Source organism: Phyllostomus discolor, chromosome 3 (assembly GCF_004126475.2).
Source record: "Phyllostomus discolor isolate MPI-MPIP mPhyDis1 chromosome 3, mPhyDis1.pri.v3, whole genome shotgun sequence".
In the NCBI taxonomy this organism is placed as follows: domain Eukaryota; kingdom Metazoa; phylum Chordata; class Mammalia; order Chiroptera; family Phyllostomidae; genus Phyllostomus; species Phyllostomus discolor.
The window spans coordinates 211,426,068-211,444,523 of record NC_040905.2 but is presented as its reverse complement, the minus strand read 5'-3'; the positions used below and the strand labels follow the sequence as shown (position 1 = coordinate 211,444,523).

Below are 18,456 nucleotides of genomic sequence, written 5' to 3'. Positions count from 1 at the left end.
GAAAGGAAAGACAGAAGCCCTAGACGGCATGGTTCAGAAGCCCTAGACGGGTGGTTCAGGTGGTTGGAGCATCGTCCCGTAACCAGAGGGGTGGGTTCAGTTCCTGCCCAGGGCACATGCCTGGGCTGCAGGTTTGGTTCTCTGTCCCGTGCAGGGTCTCTCCCTGCCTCTCTCTCAGAGGCATGAAAAGTGTTCTTAGATGAGAAGGAAAGAAAAACGTTTTAAATAAACATTTTAATAAAAGAAAGAAAACAAGAAAAGATTGGGTGGGGAGGCTCCGCGGACTGAGCACCAGCCTGCAAACCAAAGGGTCGCTGGTTCAATTCCCAGTCAGGGCACATGCCTGGGTTTCGGGCCAGGTCCCCAGTAGGGGGCGTGAGAGAGGCAACCACTCATTGATGTTTCTTTCTCTCTCCCTTCCTCTCTCTAAAAATAAATAAATAAAATCTTTTAAAAAAAGATTGGGGTACTTGAACAATGATTAAAATAAAATTAAAAAAAAAATTGGGTGGGAAAGGAAATGAACTAAGAAATTTCTGGCATTTTGTTAGCACAATTCCTCAGCTATTTTTGAGGCCAGTGCCCCACCCTTCCTTAAGGATTCGAGGTGGATTACAGTATGGGAAAGGCTGTTTTGTTTGACTTCAGGGGTAAACCCAAAGAGATTTGTTTATCCAAAAGATTCAGAGCGAGTAAACGTGGCAGGCGCCTGACTAAACGTGCTGAACCTACCCAGTGGGTCCCTGAAGGGACAAGAGGCGTGGGCTGGGTTGTGTGACAAGCAGAGGGCGTGGCCGCCCGTGCTGGGCGTAGGGCTTGCTGTCCTTGGGGGCGTCCTGCTGTGCGGGACGGCACTGGTCAGTCCGGGGCTTCTCGAGGGAGGGCGTCCGGGTGGGGGACCTGGGGCCGGAGGACCTCGGGTTCGGCCGGGCCTGCTCCGTGGCCTCGCGAGAACTGCTGTGAGCAGCCCTCGGGGCTCGGCCGGGCTGACTAACCGCTGTCTCTCTCTTCTGTTCTCTCCGCCTCCTCGTCCTGTGTCTGTCCCGCTCCCGCTCCCGCTCCCCTCCGCCAGTATAAGTCTGTGTTCAGGTCCTTCTCCCAGGACTCCGTGCCTCACAGCCGAGCCTCCGCACAGCCTTTCCTCCCGCCTACCTCCTCTTCCTCTCCACACTTCCCACCTGTCCACCCGTCTCCGAGCTCGGACCTCGCGGTGCCAACCGCGGCCGGTCCGCCCCCCAGCGCCGTGGACGGGCCTCTCTCGGCTTCTCAGGAGAGCACCTTCCCCGGGAGCCCTGTCTGCCTTCCTTCCGAAACCTCTCTCACTGACGCGCCCCAGACGCCTTCGGTGAGAACTCAGCGCCCCCTGCCCCCGTGGGGGCTGCACGTGGGGACAGAGCGGTGTCACTACTGGTGTCACTGCTGGTGCCAGGCGGCCTCCGGCCATCGAGGCTGCCGCCACACGTGCCGCGAGCGGCGTGGCTGGGTGGAGGCCCATGGTAGGTCTCAGGTGAGGCCACGGCCGCTCCGCACAGAGTTCCCGGCAGACTGGGGGTCTGTGCTTCTGCAGGTGGGTCGGTGACCGTTCAGAGACGGTCAGTTACCGAGAGCGTAGAGTTAGAAGACGCTCCTAGTGTTCCGCAGGGTTGGTGGGGTTTGGAGAGGGTGCAGAGGTCACAGATGGCTGCCCGTGGGTTGTACGTGGTGCTAGGCACCGGGGCGGCCTTCCTGTGCCATCACATCAACCGCAGGGCTCCTTCCGGCGCAGGGAGGTGCTGCCGCCTGGCCAGGCGGCCTGGGCGCGGACGAGGAGACGGGCAGAGCTGGGGCGGGCGGGGGGGACCGACTCTACGGCACGCTGAGTCGTCCGCGTGGTTGCTGCCCGCCCTCCGTGATCACCTCCCACCGCGCTGGGGACCCCAGTCCCCAGGGGGACAGAGGAGAAGGGTTCTGCCCCCCGGGACGGTTGGATGGCCCTGGCCTTTTGAAGAAGGCCCAGAGGGAAGCGTGGGCCCCCTGTAACACAAGCAAGAGGTGGCCGAGCAGCGCTGTTCTCCAACCCCGGGGCAGAGCCGCCCAGGGAGGCCTCGTGCACACTGTCACCGTCCTCTCTGTCCCACAAAGAGCGGCCTGGCAGGGCTGCCGGCGGGCTGTGCTCTCGGAGCCTGGGGGCCGACTGGAGGGTCCGTCACACGTGCCTCTGCTCTCGCCCTGTCCCCCCAGAGCGGCCACGCCAGCGAGGAGGCGGTGAGGGTGAATATGTCAATCTGTGCTCCTCTGGCCAGAGCGGCGAGGAGCGGGCTCACTCCCGAGGAGTAAGTAGCCTGGGGCCGCCTGGTGCATGCGGCCGGCCGGCAGGGCCGGCCCCGGCTTCTGGCTGAGCCTCCCGGCCCCTAGCGGACCGCGCCATGGGCAGAGGACCTGGCTTTTGGTGGAGGTCTCTGGCTCTCGCTTCATTGCACGTGACGCCCCTCCAGCTTGCCCAGCAGGTCTTGTGGAAATCTGCAGAGGCAGCCTGCCGACAACCTGGCCACCTGCCAGGTGCACTCAAAGGTGCCGTCCCACCTTCTGGTGCGTCGCGTCTGCCCTCCATCCCTGTCCTAAAGGGACCACCTCTCCCTGCCAGAGCCTTCTGCACTGTCACCTCCTCTTCCTCCCCAGCATGCCCCCTCCCCCCTTTCCCAACCGCTTTCCCGGAAGCGGCGAGTCTGGCAGGCAGACCCTGCCCTGCTCCCGTGCCCCCCGTGCCCCCTCCGCCCGGCTTCCCTGCTGCCGCCGCTCCAGACGGTCGGGTTCAACAGTTCTGTGAAGCGGTCAGCTTCCGAGCTTTGCTGCAGCGGAGCATGAGCCATTCCAGCAGCCCCAGAGAGCGCTCCCTCCCTCCCGGCATCCCGGTGGGACGCGCCCTTGAGGGGAGGGCGGGGGGGGGCTGAGTCCTCCCTGGTGGGCGATCCAGGGTCAGGCCCGTGAGAAGCATGGCCGCTCCTGTTAAGACGACTCCCCCGAGGGGGTCCCCACAGGACCCTAGGGGTCTGCACAGGGCGAGCCCCGCTCCAGGTGCCGGCAGGTCGTAGGGCCTCCCACTGTGGTGGGAGGTGACCCCACACCTGGTGGGGCCCAGCTGTTTCTCCCCCAGAGTTCCCGCCTGACCTGTGCCCCCCACCCCCAGCGCCATCCAGTCCGGCCCCTGCCCGAGGGCACCCACCTCAGGCTGGCCCTCCAGGGCCCACACCGCTCGCTGCCCGGGACCACGCTCAGTGCCCACTGCCTCACCGGGAACACTCCCCATGACGGTGTCCCACGGGTCCGTGCTGTCCCGCTCTGTCCTGGCCTCGGCGGCAGACCAGGGGTGCAGGGGCGCCATGTTGCTGCTGGGCAGGGAGGGCCCAGACCCCCGGGGAGAAGTGAGGCTGCTGGAGGCGGGGGCCGCGCTCTCCCACGGGAGCTGCTGGGCCCTCCGGGCCGTCCCTGGGAGGCCACGGGCGCAGCGGTCCTGAGGACTGCCTCCGACGAGAAGCCACGGCACCGGCTGCCCACCAGCAGGGCCCGGCGGTTGAGGACACGGGCCCGGGAGCAGCGTCCCTGCGGTCACATCCAGGCTGCAGCCTCCCAGCTGCGCGGTCTTGGGCGGAGCCCTAATTCCGCCAGCCTCTGTCTGTGCGAGTGGGTGGCGGTGCCGCTGGTGGAGAGGGCCGAGGCGTGGGCGCGGTGCCTGGCTGAGCTGTGCTGAGTAGGGCACCTGTGACACCCTTTCTCCCAGGAGGCAGCTGGGAGGCTTTGTCTTGGTTGGCAGCTGGCACGTCATAAGTGGTGGCACTTTCCACTGTCCCCAGAGGGCGAGACGCTAGTCTGAGGGGGCCGTGTGCCTTCAGTGTGGGCCTCGCGTGCATGGGTGACCGGTTCCGTCTGGGGCCGCTCCCTGGGGACTCCCGCCCCAAGGCCACCTGCAGGCAGGAGTGCTGGGAAGCAGGCCGGCCCCCGCACGGCGCCCGTCACGAGCCCGGCACCGACTTCTCTTTTCAGGACTCACCAGCCGGGAAAGACGGGCACCCCAGGGATCCCTCTGTGCTCGGCGGCGTGGCCGGGAAGGAAGGCCGAGACGGGGGAGAAAGGTAGGCAGCGATAACGCCGTGGGGCCGGGGTCCTGGGAGCGAGAGCGGCCTGAGCTGCCCCGCCAGCCACACGCCAGGCCTGCTGGTGCTGTGCGTCCAATTTCCTTCCTTCTTCACGGCTCTCAGAGGGTCCGTGCCCAGGGTGGGAGATGTGGAGAGGACAGGAGGCTGCGAGAAAGTGGGGAGATCAGGGGTGCGCCCCCGCAAAGCCCTTCGTTGTAGCCGCAGGTCATTGGCCGTCACTTCTTGGTTGTCTGCATGCACGCCAGCCACCTCACGACCTGCCCACAGTGGTCTCTGTCAGCTCTTAGGCCGACCTGCCTCGACCTCTCCCAAGTTCTGGTGCAATAAGGGAGTGTACGAGAACCCCAGAAAACCCTCTTACTGAGAGTTTACAGATACAGTGTGTGTGTTGTATCCGTCAGCCACCTGAAAGCAAGGTACAGGCGGGACCCGTGGCTCCCGCACACTCCGGCACGCCACCTGAGAAACCGTCAAAGCCCGGTGCTGATCACAGCACCAGTCTCACGCCTGAGAAGGCGGGCTGTGCGTTTTCTCACGTCAGCCGGCTGTCTCCCCCTTCCCTCGGGCTCCCTGAAACGCCGTGCGGCTCGCTTCTCTGGAACCAGACCCGTCAGGGGCCGTAACTGTGTTCACTTGTACGTCTCTGTCCTCCTCTGTCACTTCTCAGCACCAGCGAGACCCGGCCAGGGTCGGTGCCGCGGCGGTGGGCCTCTGCACGCGGCACGTGAGGAGTGTGCTGTGTAGGGCCTGCCGGTCCGCACGGCCGCCTGCAGCTCGGGTCCTGTCGGCCTCACTTTTGCAAAGCGTTTCAGAACGTTTTGTGCACCGGGTGGAGCAAAAGCAGGGTTACAGCTGTGAGTGCCGAAAGCACAGAGTTATTCTCATATGACCATGTGTTAGTTACTGTATTTCATGTGGATTTTCCGTACGAACGACTGACCCTACATTTGCCCTGCCCCGTGTTCGAGCCGTTCCTCCCTCTCTCGCCCCGGTGGGCTGCCCCGGGGCCCTGGCGCAAAGCCAGGCCGTCCCCGGTCGTCGTCAGGCCTGAGCATGAATGGGTGAAGCAGAGCAGGGTCTCCAGGAGCAGGAGAAACTGCTAGAGAGCGTCCTGTAGGGGCCCTTGGAGGAGGGTGGCCTCCGCCTGCTCTCAGCCAAGGTTCCGTGTGTCCACGTGGAGTGCACGCCACCTGCCGGGGAGGTGCCCCACAGGCTGAGCAAGGGGGACAGGTCTTCTGGCTCAGCACCCAGTGGCAGTGCCCAGGGTTCCGCCTCCGGCCCACTGGGTCTGCGAGGCCGTGTCTCAGGGTCCCGGCGGCCTTGTGAAGACACAGGGGCTGAGCGTAGGGCCTGGTTAGAGGTGTCCCCAGGGTGTTGTCCTCTTGCCACGAAGGCCAGACCACAGACAGCAGTGACCAGATGCGTGGCACGGGGTTCTTCCCAGGACTGCACAGAGCTCTGTCCTGGGCCATCGTGTTGGCCCGAGCTTCCATGTCGTAGGTGCTTAGGGTCACGAGTGTGACCTGGGACCACGAGGGCAGCCAGTGCCTGACAGGGTCCACCGTGAAGATCCCAAGTATAAATGGGGAATATGGAGGGAAACTCGGGGGCAAGTCAGGTGCCTGCAGACCCAGTGCCCGTGTCCCCTGATGTCCCCCAGCCGCTCCCCTGCTCCCTCTGCGTGGCCAGCTGCTGCTCCTCTCCCTGAGCACTGGTGGCCCTGACTACAGTGGCAGAGACCGGCGGGGCCTTCTTGACCTCCTCGCTTAACCCCATTGTTCCCAGATGGGTCAGCAGGGGGGCCCCACGGTCACCCAGGCTCAGTAGCAGAGCCGGAAACCCAGCTCGTGTCCCCGCCCCAGCCCCTGGCCTCCTGAGGTGGGGGGTGGGGCAGCCTGGGCCACACACAGGCACTGTGATCGGGGAGACCTGTTCAGGGGCGGGTTCCGACCCACGGCCCCCATGACCCGGGCCGCACGGCCACAGCCTCCGGGCCTCGTGCAGCCCGGCCTGCTGAGCACCTGCCACTCGTGTCCCCAGGCCCCCCAGGTCCCCGGAGGCTCTGGAGTCGGCACAGTCGGAGGAGGAGGTGGACGAGCTGTCTCTCATCGACCACAGCGAGATCATGGCCAGGCTGACGCTCAAGCAGGAGGTGAGCTCCTGGCAGGCCCCAGTCGGGAGGGTCTGGCCATTCATTGACAAGGGGGGGGGGTTCAGCCAGTGTCAAACTGAAAGGCCCAGCGAGGCGCCAGCCCTCCAGGTGGCTGCCTGGGCTTGGGCTCCGTGCGCCTCTTCTCTCCTGGCTCCGCGCCTGGGCCACCATGGGCACCGGAAGGTCCAGGGTGAGGTTGGGCACCCCGACACCCCGCCCCACCCCCCGAGCCCCAGCCTGATGTTCGTGAGGACGAGACCCACGCGAGGCGAGAGGCGCAGGGCCTGCGTGTGGCGAGCCCTCGTCAGCGCTCGACGTCGTGAGGTTGGCGTTGGCAGAGCGACCCGCAGCCGCCTCGGCCGGGGAGACGGGGCTGGCGGGGGTGTGCAGGCTGCCTCCGTCCCGCGCCGTGTCGGGAGGCCTCGGGGGTCCAGCGCAGCAGCCAGGCCTGTCAGACAGAGGGGGGGCTAACCTGAGGGGGCTTTGCGTCCCCCTCTGCCGGGCGATTCTGGACCCGGGAATGGCTTAGTCCAGTAGCCCACCCGAGGAAGGGGCCGGTCCCTGGGCTCTGGCGGGGTGGAGGCGCGCAGGCGGGCCCCGCCCCTCGCGCACAGCTGGGCGGTGCAGAGAGGAGCTGGGCTGCCTGGTGCTGGGGCAGCCGGCTGCTCTCCAGACAGAAGTGATGGTTCTCGACGCTCCCCAGAAATTCCTTCTGAAAAAGCGGGTCCTGGGCACAGCCACCCCCACTCTGGGCTGGAAACCCGAGACACGCCGGGCCCTGGCACCCAGAGCGAGCACCCACACCCAGAGGGGGCGGGCAGTCTGCGAGAACCAGGGCTGCTGGCGGCAGGGGTGCGGGCGAGGGCCGGGGCTCTGGCGGCCGCGGTCTCCGGCTCCCGGCCAGGTTAGTGGGGCAGGGCCTCTCTCTGCTCCCGTGGGAACAAGACTGTTTCCTCTACTGGCAGGCGGCCGCACAGTCACCGGTCACGTAAGCAGTGTCAGGTGTAATTAAACCTCTCTGCGACACTTGCTGCTCCGTGGGAAGGGCCCCGGAAGAACCTGTGGCTTCCGACAAGTGGCTTCTCCTTCCACCCGAGGAAGCCGATCGGGGTTTGGGGCAGCTTGCGGCAGTTTTAGGAACGCGCCGTGGTGGGAGACAGCCCAGCTGCCTCCGGTTACTCTGGGAGAGGCTGGTGGCGGTCCTGCCGGCCTCCTCGTGGGCCCCCTGTCCCCAGCATGTGGGAACCTCCCTCCTCGCCCCTCTGACCCAGGGGTCGGTGATGGGGAGAGGTCGAAGAGCGCTGCTTCCCCAACGCAGCGTGCCTCTGAGCCGGGCACCCTGGTGCCTGGCAGCCCCCAGGGTCTCTGTCCGCCAAGTGGGTTCCCCCGTGGGCCTGCCGGGCCCAGCGGCGGGACGGTCTGGGGGGCAGCGGGACGGTCTGGGGGGCAGCGGGAACGGGGACCTGGGGCCCCTGGCACAGCGCCTCTGTGGTCTCAGCTCTGCCGCCGTGTGGCCGCTGTCCTTGCAGGGTGACGACGGGCCGGACGTGCGCGGGGGCTCGGGAGACATCCTGCTGGTCCACGCCACCGAGACGGACCGCAAAGGTACGGCCGCGCCTCTGGGGGGCCTTCGTCTGGGCCCGGGGGTCCCGCTGCAGCCCCCACTGCCTGGCCCTCCGCTGCCCTGCACTGCCTGACTCTGCCCTGTCTGACCCTGTCATGTCCCATCCTGTCCCCTCCGCCAGCGCCGAGCGGGTTGGGGCGGCAGAGCTGCGGGGTCACTGTGGTTGGCAGCCCACGGCGCAGACCCGGGAACCTGCACTGAAAGCCAGACCTCTGCCTCCCCGGCTCTCGGAATGTGTCCCCCTTTGGTGTGGGGGGCGGTGACGACCCCCGGGACCACGGGGGCGTTGGGGGCCAGCATCGGGTGCAGAGCCCAGCTCCTGGCGGGCGCCGCACGCGGCTCCGGAGTGATGCGGCCAGCAGTAACGCCACTCGCGGCGGCTGCCGTCCCTCCCCGGTGCTTCCGTGGCGTCGCACCACTCCAGACTGCCAGGCGGGGGGTTCCGGCCACACTCCGCCCAGGAACCCCGGGGCCTTACCGCAGTTCACAGGCCTGGACAGGTCGTGTGTCTTGGGGAGCGACCTGCACCTGAAGCATTCCACTCCTTTAAGGACCGTGGGGGGGGGGGGGCATCACGACCGCAAACAAACGAGTCGTCGTGACCCCTGGCTAGAAGGGAGCGGGGGGGGGGGGGGGAGCTGCCAGCCCCACTGCCCCGGGCTGCCGGAGGGGCTCTGCTGCCTGGCCCTGCCCTCCCAGGGGTTTGCACATCCCAGCAGCGCGCCGAGCAGGCCCCTCCACCCCTCCTGGGTCTGTCCCTGCGGGCGGTCCCCGAGACTTCGTTCCCTGGGGCCGCCATCAGAGGCGTTCGCCTGGGAGTTAGCTGCTTCCGGACCTGCGCCCACGGCCGTGACGGCCTGGGGGTCGCCCAGCCGTGGCCGTCGGTTACCCCGTCCGGGGTGCACGCATGGCGCAGCAGGTGTCGCCCATCCGCTGTCCTCCCCCCAGACCTGGTGCTGTACTGCGAGGCCTTCCTGACCACCTACAGGACCTTCATCACCCCGGAGGAGCTCATCAAGAAGCTGCAGTACCGATATCCTTTCCTGGCGTTGGGGCCTCCGGCAGGCTTCCCTCGGAGCTTCCGCCCCATCAGCGAGGGGGCTGAGTGAGGGGGCGGGCCGGGACGGGAGCGGTGGGAGCTGCCGTCACGCGTGGTCCTTGAATCGTTAGAGCTGCGGCCCCTCAGGGAGGGACCTCGTGGCGCCCCGGAGCGCTGGGGTGTGGGGTGCGGGTGTGCAGGACCTGGGGAACGGAGGCTCAGGTGAAACAGCCTCAGGGAAGGCCCCCGGCCCCGCGCTCTGACGGCAGACGTGGCCGTCGACCGAAACTCCGGTCCACGGCCGAATCGGCACCTGCCCCTCAGCCGTGTCTGCGTGCGCGCGCACCTTTTCCGGGAGACCCCAGGGCCGGGAAGGACCCACTGTTGACGCCTCTTTGTCAGGTCCCGTCCTGCCCCCAGAAGTGGGCCAGCCCAAGGTCTGCTTCCCCTTGACCTCGTCCCCGAGTCACAGCCCGTGAGTGCCACCTGCTGGACAGCGGCTGTCGCTCGGGGCAGGGAGTCTGGGGTTTCCAGCTCTCTCCTCTGCCTCTCCTGTAGGCTTTCTGGTCCCTCGGGCCTCGCAGGTGGCTGCTGGCGGGCCCCGCTCAGCAGGGGGTGGTAGCGCGTGCTTGTGAGAACCTGCTGGCGTCGGGCGTGCTACCGAGGGCTTGTGTGTGCCTGTATTGTCCCCGCAATTCCACACGGTGCCCTCGGACTCCTCCGTGTGAGCCGGGAGACTGAGGCCCGGAGAGGCCAGCAGCTGTTTGGTGGGAGGGCCCCGTCCCCACCTCTGACCCCCGAGCGCGGGTTCTCAGCGCCGCCCGGCTCCGCCGCTTCCAGCCCGGGTGGAGGCGTTCAGCATGGAGAACCCTGGGCACAGCTGGCGCGTGAGCCCTCCGTGCCGCGGGCCCCGAGGACTGCCCCTGGCGTCGTGGCTCCCTCCTGAGCACTCGCCCGGTCCCAGGCGACAGGCAGGAAGGAGCAGGGGCGGGGTCTGGAGGGGACTGTCGGGGGCAGCAAAAGGCAGGACCTCAGGAGCTGAGCTGCTGACCAAGGCCAGGCGTCCGCAGGGCAGCTGTGGGGGGGAGCGTTGGGTGCCGCCTCAGCAGGGCCTCAGCCCTGGGGACTCACGTCAGGGGGGGCCGCAGGAAGGTGCCTCTGGCCACGCACCCACCCGGGCCCGGGGGTGTCGGGACACGTGTTTTGTGACTGCCGGTCTCCCGGTGAGGCTCAGCAGGTGCCCCTGGGCGGTGCTGCGGGCAGGAGAGGGTGGCGGGCGAGGACACGGTGTGACAGGCACTGAGGGCCACGTTGCAGGCCCTGGTTCCCGGGGGCAGCGCCTCGCCCGGGCTCCCCGGCACGTCCCGGCACTCGAGAGGGCCCGCCGCTCGCGTCGTCCTGCCCCCACCCGTGGGGGAACGGCTGTTTCCTTAACCCACACCGCACGTACGAGAAGTTCTCTCCCTTTGCCGACACGTTCAAGAAGCGCGTCAGCAAGAACACGTTCTTCGTCCTGGTGCGGGTGGTGGACGAGCTCTGGTGAGTGCTCCCGCCCTCGGGGCTGCGGGGAGGCCGGGCCGCTCGGGTCCCCTCTGGGGTACCGGTGGTGGGCCTGTGCCGAGACCAGGGGTGACCGTGCTTCTTCCAGGCCATGTGCTGGCAGTTCCGCACACGGACTTGGGGGGAGATGGCCAGCCCGGGCCCACACCCTGGTTTCTTGGTGGGGGCCGTGCCCCCCACACGGAGCTCAGGCCGGGTCCACAGTGGGCAAGTCCAGCTGCCCACTCAGCCCCCCATGCTCCCCTGGGAGCATCTCCACGTGTCCGCAGACACACGGCAGGCCGGCCCTTTCCCAGGCTGGTGAAGGCACACGCCCAGGCCCCACCCCAGAGCACTTCCCTTCCGCTCGGGAGCCGCCTCAGCGGTGCCGCGCTGGGAGACCCCGTGTGCGGAGGGCCCTGTGCAGGGGCCGTCCCAGGGCGTCGAGTCCGAGGGGCCAGGGCCCCTTCTCGACTCCCCACTGCAGGAGCAGCAGCTGCCCTGAGGCAGGATTTGGGTGGGGTCTGTCCCCTGGGCCCAGGCCCCGCAGTCCCCAGTGCTCGTCCAGGGCCAGCACGTGTTTGCTGAGGGGACAGGGTCACTGTGACCACGGGTCCCCCCAGCAGTCCGAGGGGTTTTATGCTCCCCCCGCCCGTGAGAGGGGCCCGAGCTCTGCCGACGGCTGCCGTGGGGCTCGTGGGTGTCCGGGGTGGCATTGGGGCCCCATGACAGCCGTCCTCCCTTCTGTCCCCGTGCCCCTGCCCCTGGCGGCCTCGGCCCTGCAGCCTCGTGGAGCTGACAGAGGAGATCCTGAAGCTGCTGATGGAGCTGGTCTTCCGCTTGGTGTGCAACGGCGAGCTCAGCCTGGCCCGCGTGCTGCGGAAGAACATCCTGGACAAGGTGGACCAGAAGAAGCTGCTCCGGTGTGCCAACTCCGACCAGCCCCTCGCGGCCAGGGGCGTGGCAGCCAGGTGAGCCGCCGCCCGTCCGTCTGCCCGCCCGTGGCCTCTCCAGCCCCTGCCTCCTCTGGCTAGAGCTATGCCCCGTAGCTGCCACTGCACCCCATTCTCCCTGGCGCCTCTGCGCTCCATAGCCTCACGCCCGATTCTGCCGCGCCCTGTGATGAGGCAGCTCAGGGCAGCCCAATGGGCACCTCTTCTCCAGGGTTCCGCTCCCTGGCGAGTCACCTTGCAGCCAGGAGGTGGGGCACCTGGGTGCAGGGGCTAACCAGGACAGATGAACAGGCTTCGGGCTGCAGTCGGCTCTCCATTCCCTGCCCGGCACCGACGTGGCAGCCGTGGGAGCTCGCCCTGCCCTGCTGTGCCTTCCCGAACGTCCCCAAGACCCCACGTGCGCGCAGGCTCCAGTCTGCTGCCGCCCCTCTGCCCCAGCCTCCATTCACGTGGCGCCCGCTCTGTCCCCTGGGCCCAGTTCTCAGACAGCCGGGCCGCCCCTGGGCCCGCAGGGGTACCTGCGGCACCCTCCCGACAGCAGCGGGAGACGGGGGCCGGCACCGTGGGGAGCTCGAGTGGCCCGACCAGCCGGCAGCTGCCTCCAGGCTCCCGGCTCCCAGGCCCGCTCAGCTCGTCCACCTTTGCCCACTCGCCTCGCGCGTCTCTTCCAGGCCGGGGACCCTGCATGACTTCCACAGCCACGAGATAGCCGAGCAGCTGACCCTGCTGGACGCCGAGCTCTTCTATAAAATAGAGGTGCGCTGTGCCGTGGGGCGGGCTGGGGGCGGGCCCTTGCCCCTGGGTGGAGACACGTGACCCCGCCCCCGCACCCCCCCGGGGCACGGGAAAGCGGGGCCCGGCCCTACCCAGTCTGTGTTCTGTCTCAGATCCCTGAGGTTCTGCTTTGGGCAAAGGAGCAGAACGAGGAGAAGAGCCCCAACCTGACGCAGTTCACGGAGCACTTCAACAACATGTCCTACTGGTGAGGGCCCGGCGGGGCCGTGCTCGGGGGCGGGCGCCCACGGCCGTTGTGGGGGGCACTCCTGCAAACCACAGGCAGCAGAGAGCCGGGGGCGTGACTGGGGCATGGGAAGCCACCCCGCCCCAGACTGGAGGGCCTCGGGCTGCCGAGCGGGAGACCAGGAGGGAGGGTGTGGGACGGGTCAGTGACCACCGCCACGGGTGGGGCGGGGTGAGCTCTGCCCTCCCATGCGGGTCCTCCCCAGTCTCCTCCCTGCCAGGGCGGCGGCCTCCGGGCCCAGCCTCACGCTGCCTCTGCCCGGGAGAGAACGGGAGAGTGGGGTCCGTGAATGCTGCTGGGTAGCCTTTAATTCCTAAAGCAAATGGGGCACAGGAGCGTGCCAGTAATATATCATGGAAGACGGTGGCTCAAAAGTGCCCGAAGTCTCTGGCATTGGGGGGGGGGGGGAGGCGGGGCGTGACCGTGTGCCGACTGGTCACGTCTCCACCAGGACCCCCGGGGCCTCAGCCTCTTCCTCCTTCGGTTCTGCAGGGTCCGGTCCATTATCATGGTACAGGAAAAGGCCCAGGACAGGGAACGGCTGCTCCTGAAGTTCATCAAGATCATGAAGGTAACCCTGGCGCCCTCCCGGGCCTGCTCCAGGGGCCTTGCCCCAGGCGGCGGGAGGGCCCAGCCTGCGTGCACCCCAGTTCTCACGGCCGCCGCGCCTCTCTCTGCAGCATCTGCGGAAGCTGAACAACTTCAACTCCTACCTGGCCATCCTCTCCGCCCTGGACTCGGCACCCATCCGCAGGCTGGAGTGGCAGAAGCAGACCTCGGAGGTGAGGGCCGGGGAGGGTGCACCCCGGGCGGGAATGGGCAGCCGCCCCGAGGCCTCAGTCCCCCATCTCCAGCCTCCGCGTCCCTGGGCCGAGGGGCTTCGTGGTCGGTGCTGGGGGTCACATCACAGCGTCCTGCAGCCGGCACCATAGCGCGTGCCTTCTAGAAAGTGCCTGCCCTGCCTTCCTTCGGCCCGCGCCCCTAGAAAGCCTCCTCTGGGCTGGGGCTCCATTAAGTATGGGGGGCTGTACTGTGAAGAGGCAGGCGTGGTGTTTATTGGGCGGGTGTCTCCGGGGTGGGTGCTAAGAGGACAGAACGGGCGCCAGGGAGAGGAAGTGCTGGTCAGGCCGCCCCCTGAGGAGCCGCCTCGGGGAGGGGGGATCCCCAGCTGCGGGGACAGGAGTGCCCAGGCAGGAGAGGTGAGCAGTGGGAGCCGGCGGCCTCAGGCAGCCCAGGGCCGGCGTGGCCCGGGCCTCGAGGGCCTTAGGGGGCCTGGCGAGGGGTTGGGCCTTTGCCACCAGGTGGGTGCGTTTCCTCGACAAGGGAGGTGGAGCGGCAGGGCTGAGCACTGGCAGGGCCACCCGGGGTCGTCTCACCGGGCGACAGAAAAGGGCAACTGGAAAGCGGTGTTGTTCGGAGAAGGGGGCGTGCGCGCCAGGTGTTCTGGGGACACACAAGAGGGCCTGAGGAGGCAGGGGCTTCTGGGAGGAGGTGGCCCGTCAGAGTGAGAGGCACCTGGGCTGTGTGCAGGAGCAGCGGGGTAGGGCCACCCGCCCACCCAAGGTGGGCTTGGCCTCGAGAGCAGGGAGGAGCGGAGGGAGGCTCGGCGCCAGGAGCGACCCGGGTCAGGGTGTGCTTTCGAGGCCCGTGGGGCTGCAGTGCACCCCAGAAGGCCTGTTCTCCCTGAAGCGGGGTCGGGCACAGGCCTGGTTCCAGAACAGCGTGGTGTCGGGGGGCACCCTTGAGCACCCCAGAGGGTGAGTGACGAGCTGGTCGGTGAGAAGAGGCCAGGGCTCGGTGCCCAGCCCGGTCCCAGCGCTCACGGCCCCCGTGTCCCTCCTGCCCAGGGCCTGGCGGAGTACTGCACGCTGATTGACAGCTCGTCCTCCTTCCGTGCCTACCGGGCCGCCCTCTCGGAGGTGGAGCCGCCGTGCATCCCGTACCTGTGAGTGGACCCTTCTGCCCGGGTTCGCCCCACCCTTGCTCTGGGGCACTCCGTGAGACTCCCTGAGAAACCGGCCTGTACAGGTTTCCAACCAAGCTGTTCCCACTTCCGTCCGAACTTTAAATCACATGACAAGGAGCAGCACGTTTTACTTTGAGACAGGAAAGTGGGGTCCAGTGAGAATGGTTCTGAGGCCCCGTCCTGCCCACGTCTGCCTGACCTGCCCGCCAGCACATCCAGACATGTGTGCAGACAGATGAGCTCCTTGCCCCGGGACAGCAGGGGCGTCACGCCCGTTTCCAGCTGTCCTAGAGTTTGGGCGCACATGGCAACCTCCTGCGGGCCCAAGTCACCCCAGGGGCCCTGAGAGCACTTGGCGTGAAGAAGCTCAGAGAGCAAGTCCCAGGGTGGGCCCTGGGGTGGAGCAAATAGGTGTTTCCTGGGGAAGGAGCTGGTGGCCAGAAAGCGCAGGAAGGGAGGGAAATCGAAGCTACACAGGCTCCGCTGCTGTGGGCGCTCCAGAAGGGCGGGGAGAGCCGGCCAGCACTGTCCCAGGGCTGGGCCTCTGATAGGACGGCCCTTGGAGACACGGATCGGACAGCGATCCCCTCCCTCGCTTCCGGCCTCCTGGGCCCCTCTCAGCACCATCGCTGTCCCGCGTGGGCTGTGCTGGGGCTGGGTTCCCACCCACTCTGGTTTGGGGTTGTGTTGTTTTTCTGTCCATTTATGGATTTTAATTAGCAACCCCACAACTCCGCCGGCATTCACTGCAGCAGTGTTCCCTGACGGCCCTCTGACGGCTGGGACAGTCACTGGGGGCCTGTGGGACCGGAGCCAGGACTCCACACTGGAAGGAGCCTCCGCATCCCGGAGGCGCCGGGGGCTCTGGTAGCTTCCCAGTCCAGAGGCCTGGCTGCGTCAGCACTGGCTCGTCCCGGTGGCCCTGCCCACTGGCCTGGAAAGCAGCCGCCTTCCGGGTCGCCTCCAGGGGTGACTTGCCTTCTCCACTCCGCAGGGGGCTCATCCTGCAGGACCTCACCTTCGTGCACCTGGGCAACCCGGACTACATCGATGGGAAGGTGAACTTCTCCAAGCGGTGGCAGCAGTTCAACATCCTGGACAGCATGCGCTGCTTCCAGCAGGCGTGAGTGTGGCCGCCGGGGCTGGGTTGGGCGGGGGAGTTCGGAGCTGGGCCCCGGTGACAGAGGTCCAGTGGGGCCACGGCCTGCCCACGGAGCCGGGCCTCTGTGGGCCCGTGCAGAGGGGCCCTCACCGGCCGCCCCCCTCCCCTCCCCCCCCAGGCACTACGACATCCGGAGGAACGACGACATCATCAGCTTCTTCAACGACTTCAGCGACCACCTGGCCGAGGAGGCCCTGTGGGAGCTCTCCCTGAAGATCAAGCCCAGGAACATAACGAGGAGGAAGACAGAGCGGGAAGAGAAGACCTAGGGGCGGTGCCCCGAGCGAGAACGCTCAGGGGAGGCCGGTGCAGCGCCGGGACTGCAAGGGCCTTGGGACCCGTCAGGGGACAGCAGCGCACCTCCCGGCCTCCCCGCTCCTGCGCGCGGAGCCCGCAGGCAGGTCTTCCGGTTTGGTTTCTGCTTCCACCTCCCCCTCTCCCCACTGCCCCGGCCCCGGGAGCAGAGGAGGAGCCCCGGCGTCCTCTCTGCGTGGACCTGCCGGGTCCGGACCTGCCGGGACAACGGAGGAGGGGAGGCTCCCGGGCCCCCGCGGGGGCTGCCGCTTCTGCTTCCCAGCCTGCTTTTCGGAGCAGAGGGTGGCGACGCGGCAGGGAGCCGGGAGGGAGGGGGTGTGGCGGGAGAGGACTTGGCCGTCCGAGAGACGCATTTCCCCTGAGCTGGGCCCGTGGCTCAGGTGAGTGAGTCCCTGCAGAGAGAGGGGGCCTTTCTGTCGGGGGGGAGGCCAGCGGCCCCTCCGCTGTCGCTCGCCCGCCGTGTGCCTTAAACGCCATCTCCTGCCCCTGGCCCCAGACCCCTCCTACCAAGCTCCGTCCTGCTGGGGGGAAGGGGCTCCTCCTGCTCAGAAGACCTGCCCACCGCGGGGCACCGCGGGGCACCGCGGGGCGGGCGCGCTCTTCTCGCGAAAGGTCTTCAGAGCCCGAGGCTTCTCCATCCGCCCATCCCCCCCACTCTTGCTGCTGAGGCCAACAGTCTACAGCCAGGGCTGCGGGTCCCCCCGCCCTTCCCTGCACCCAGGGGTGCCCGGCTGGAGCCTCCCATGCCCTCAGCCCAGAGCCCTGGAAAGCAACAGAGGCGGGCTGTTTAGACTTTGTTTTTAAAGAAACAGCCACGTCCGGCGTTGGGCCGGAGCACGTCGCCCTGTTATCTAAGGAGTGAGAGAGTCGAGTCACTGTGGCCGGGTGGCGCCTGGGCTCCGGGGGCGCAGAGCGTCCGGGTCTCCCTCCGCGCTGCCACTCGAGGGCAGGTGTGAGTCTGTGGCCCGTCCTTGGCCCTGAGCTGGTGGGGTGGGGGCCCCGCCTCCCCTCAGACCTGGCCCTGCTGGCCGGCAGGCGCACTCGGGAGTCGGGGGGAGCCAGGGAGAGGGCAGGCCAGCGCTGAGTCTGAACTGAACCCCGACTCTGAGAAGCACCCCCCGCCCCCCCATGTTGTTGTAATTTGTATTCCTGCCTCACAACCTGACTGACAGCGGCGCCTCCTGCAGACATTTCAAACCTGTAACTTTTGTACGAAGGGAGAATAAACACCGAGGAAAGCCGCGGGGAGCGCGCTGTGCGGCCGCCTCTGGGGCAGGGCCGGGGTGGCTCGGGGGGGGGGGGGGGGGGCTTGACTGGCAGCCTGGGAGGTTCCGGGGCGCAGTGGCCCTCGGGTGCTCCCCACAGGAGAATGAGGAGCGTCCTGCAGACGCTGGGACGGACTGGAGGAAGGCGGCCCCTGGCTCCGCAGCGGGCAGGCCAGGTGGCCGTGGGCTGCTCCAGCCGGAAGCAGGGCGATCCCAGCTCCCCCCACACGAGGCCCAGCGCATCGGCGCCCATGCCCACACCCGGCGGGCTGCCGGTGCTCACTGTGCACGCCCGGCTCTGCCTCATTTAACCCTCTCAACCTAAAAGTCACACGAGTGACATGTCACAACCATGGTGAGCGCTACAAAGAGGCGCTCAGCATTAGAGGTAAGAAGGTAAGTCGGGCGTGAGCCCCAAACAGGCTTCACATGTGGTCTGTGCCACACAAACAGCGGGCCCAGCCTTGCCCGGGTGCCCCTCGAGAGCAGGCGAAGACCCCAGAGTGACCTCGGTGACCCCAGCAGCCCCCAGCCAGCGCTGTATACCACACAGGGCTCCCCAACCCTGTCGGGCTCACACGCTGCACTCCGACTGGGGCGCCCCATGTAGCGCTCACTCAGGGCACGGGTCCTTTGTCCCCTCAGACACTTAAACATGGAACTGCGTGCTGACCCCGTGACTCCACTTCTGGGAATACCCCCGGAGAACCCCGAAACACAAATTTGAAAGCATAGGTGCACCCCTGTGTTCCCCAAAGCGTTGTCTGCAATAGCCCGGAGTTGGAAGCAACCGAGTGCGCGTCCACAGATGAGGGGCAGAAGGGACATTCACACGGTGCGACGCCACTCGGCCACACACACAACGAAATCTCCCCATCTGCAACAGCGAGCGAGCGAACTAGAGAAAGATCCCGCACGACTTCACTTCCCGCGGGAGCTGGAGAACAGAGCACGTGGACGGGTGCCCGGCTCTCCCTGCCGCGGCCGACTCCCGGGGCTGACCGGGCAGCGTCCCCGGGGAGGAACCCCACCCCGCCGTGCCCCTGCGCTGCACTCGAGCGGACGAGGAGCCCGTGCAGACCAAGCTGCGGGGGCCTTGAGGTTTGCACGTGTTCACGGCGCGGCCTCGCCCCCCCCCCCTCCGGCGGGCGGGGGGAAGGACACCGTCTCCTCGCCTCAGCGCTCGGAAAGGCCGTCGTCAGCAGCGCGACGCCCGTTCCTAATTTTCGTTCTTAAAACAATTCCTAGCCCACTCGAAATGGGAAACCTCCTTGGTCTGATGAAGGC

The 18,456-nt window shown here is 67.3% G+C and overlaps 1 protein-coding gene and 1 long non-coding RNA gene across 5 annotated transcripts in view; both read left to right on the top strand.

Annotated features, from left to right (window-relative positions):
* Window positions 1-4,159, top strand: part of LOC118499833 — a 9,967-nt gene extending 5,808 nt beyond the window's left edge. The window contains exon 3 of the long non-coding RNA XR_004902383.1: window positions 4,149-4,159. This is a non-coding gene — a long non-coding RNA (uncharacterized LOC118499833). The remainder of the gene's footprint in view (window positions 1-4,148) is intronic.
* The window catches only part of RAPGEF1 (Rap guanine nucleotide exchange factor 1), a 121,278-nt gene extending 105,325 nt beyond the window's left edge, over window positions 1-15,953 (top strand). For 2 of the 4 annotated variants that reach the window (XM_036022389.1, XM_036022388.1), the window contains 9 exons: window positions 10,395-10,487; window positions 11,273-11,458; window positions 12,112-12,196; window positions 12,328-12,422; window positions 12,954-13,032; window positions 13,142-13,243; window positions 14,309-14,406; window positions 15,422-15,550; window positions 15,708-15,953. In XM_036022389.1, coding sequence (XP_035878282.1) covers window positions 10,395-10,487; window positions 11,273-11,458; window positions 12,112-12,196; window positions 12,328-12,422; window positions 12,954-13,032; window positions 13,142-13,243; window positions 14,309-14,406; window positions 15,422-15,550; window positions 15,708-15,858 — 1,018 coding nt within the window. In that variant the 3' untranslated portion in view covers window positions 15,859-15,953. The remainder of the gene's footprint in view (window positions 1-10,394; window positions 10,488-11,272; window positions 11,459-12,111; window positions 12,197-12,327; window positions 12,423-12,953; window positions 13,033-13,141; window positions 13,244-14,308; window positions 14,407-15,421; window positions 15,551-15,707) is intronic. The other 2 variants (XM_028522417.2, XM_036022390.1) reach the window with 2 other exon arrangements.
* The last annotated feature ends 2,503 nt before the right edge of the window (window positions 15,954-18,456 follow it).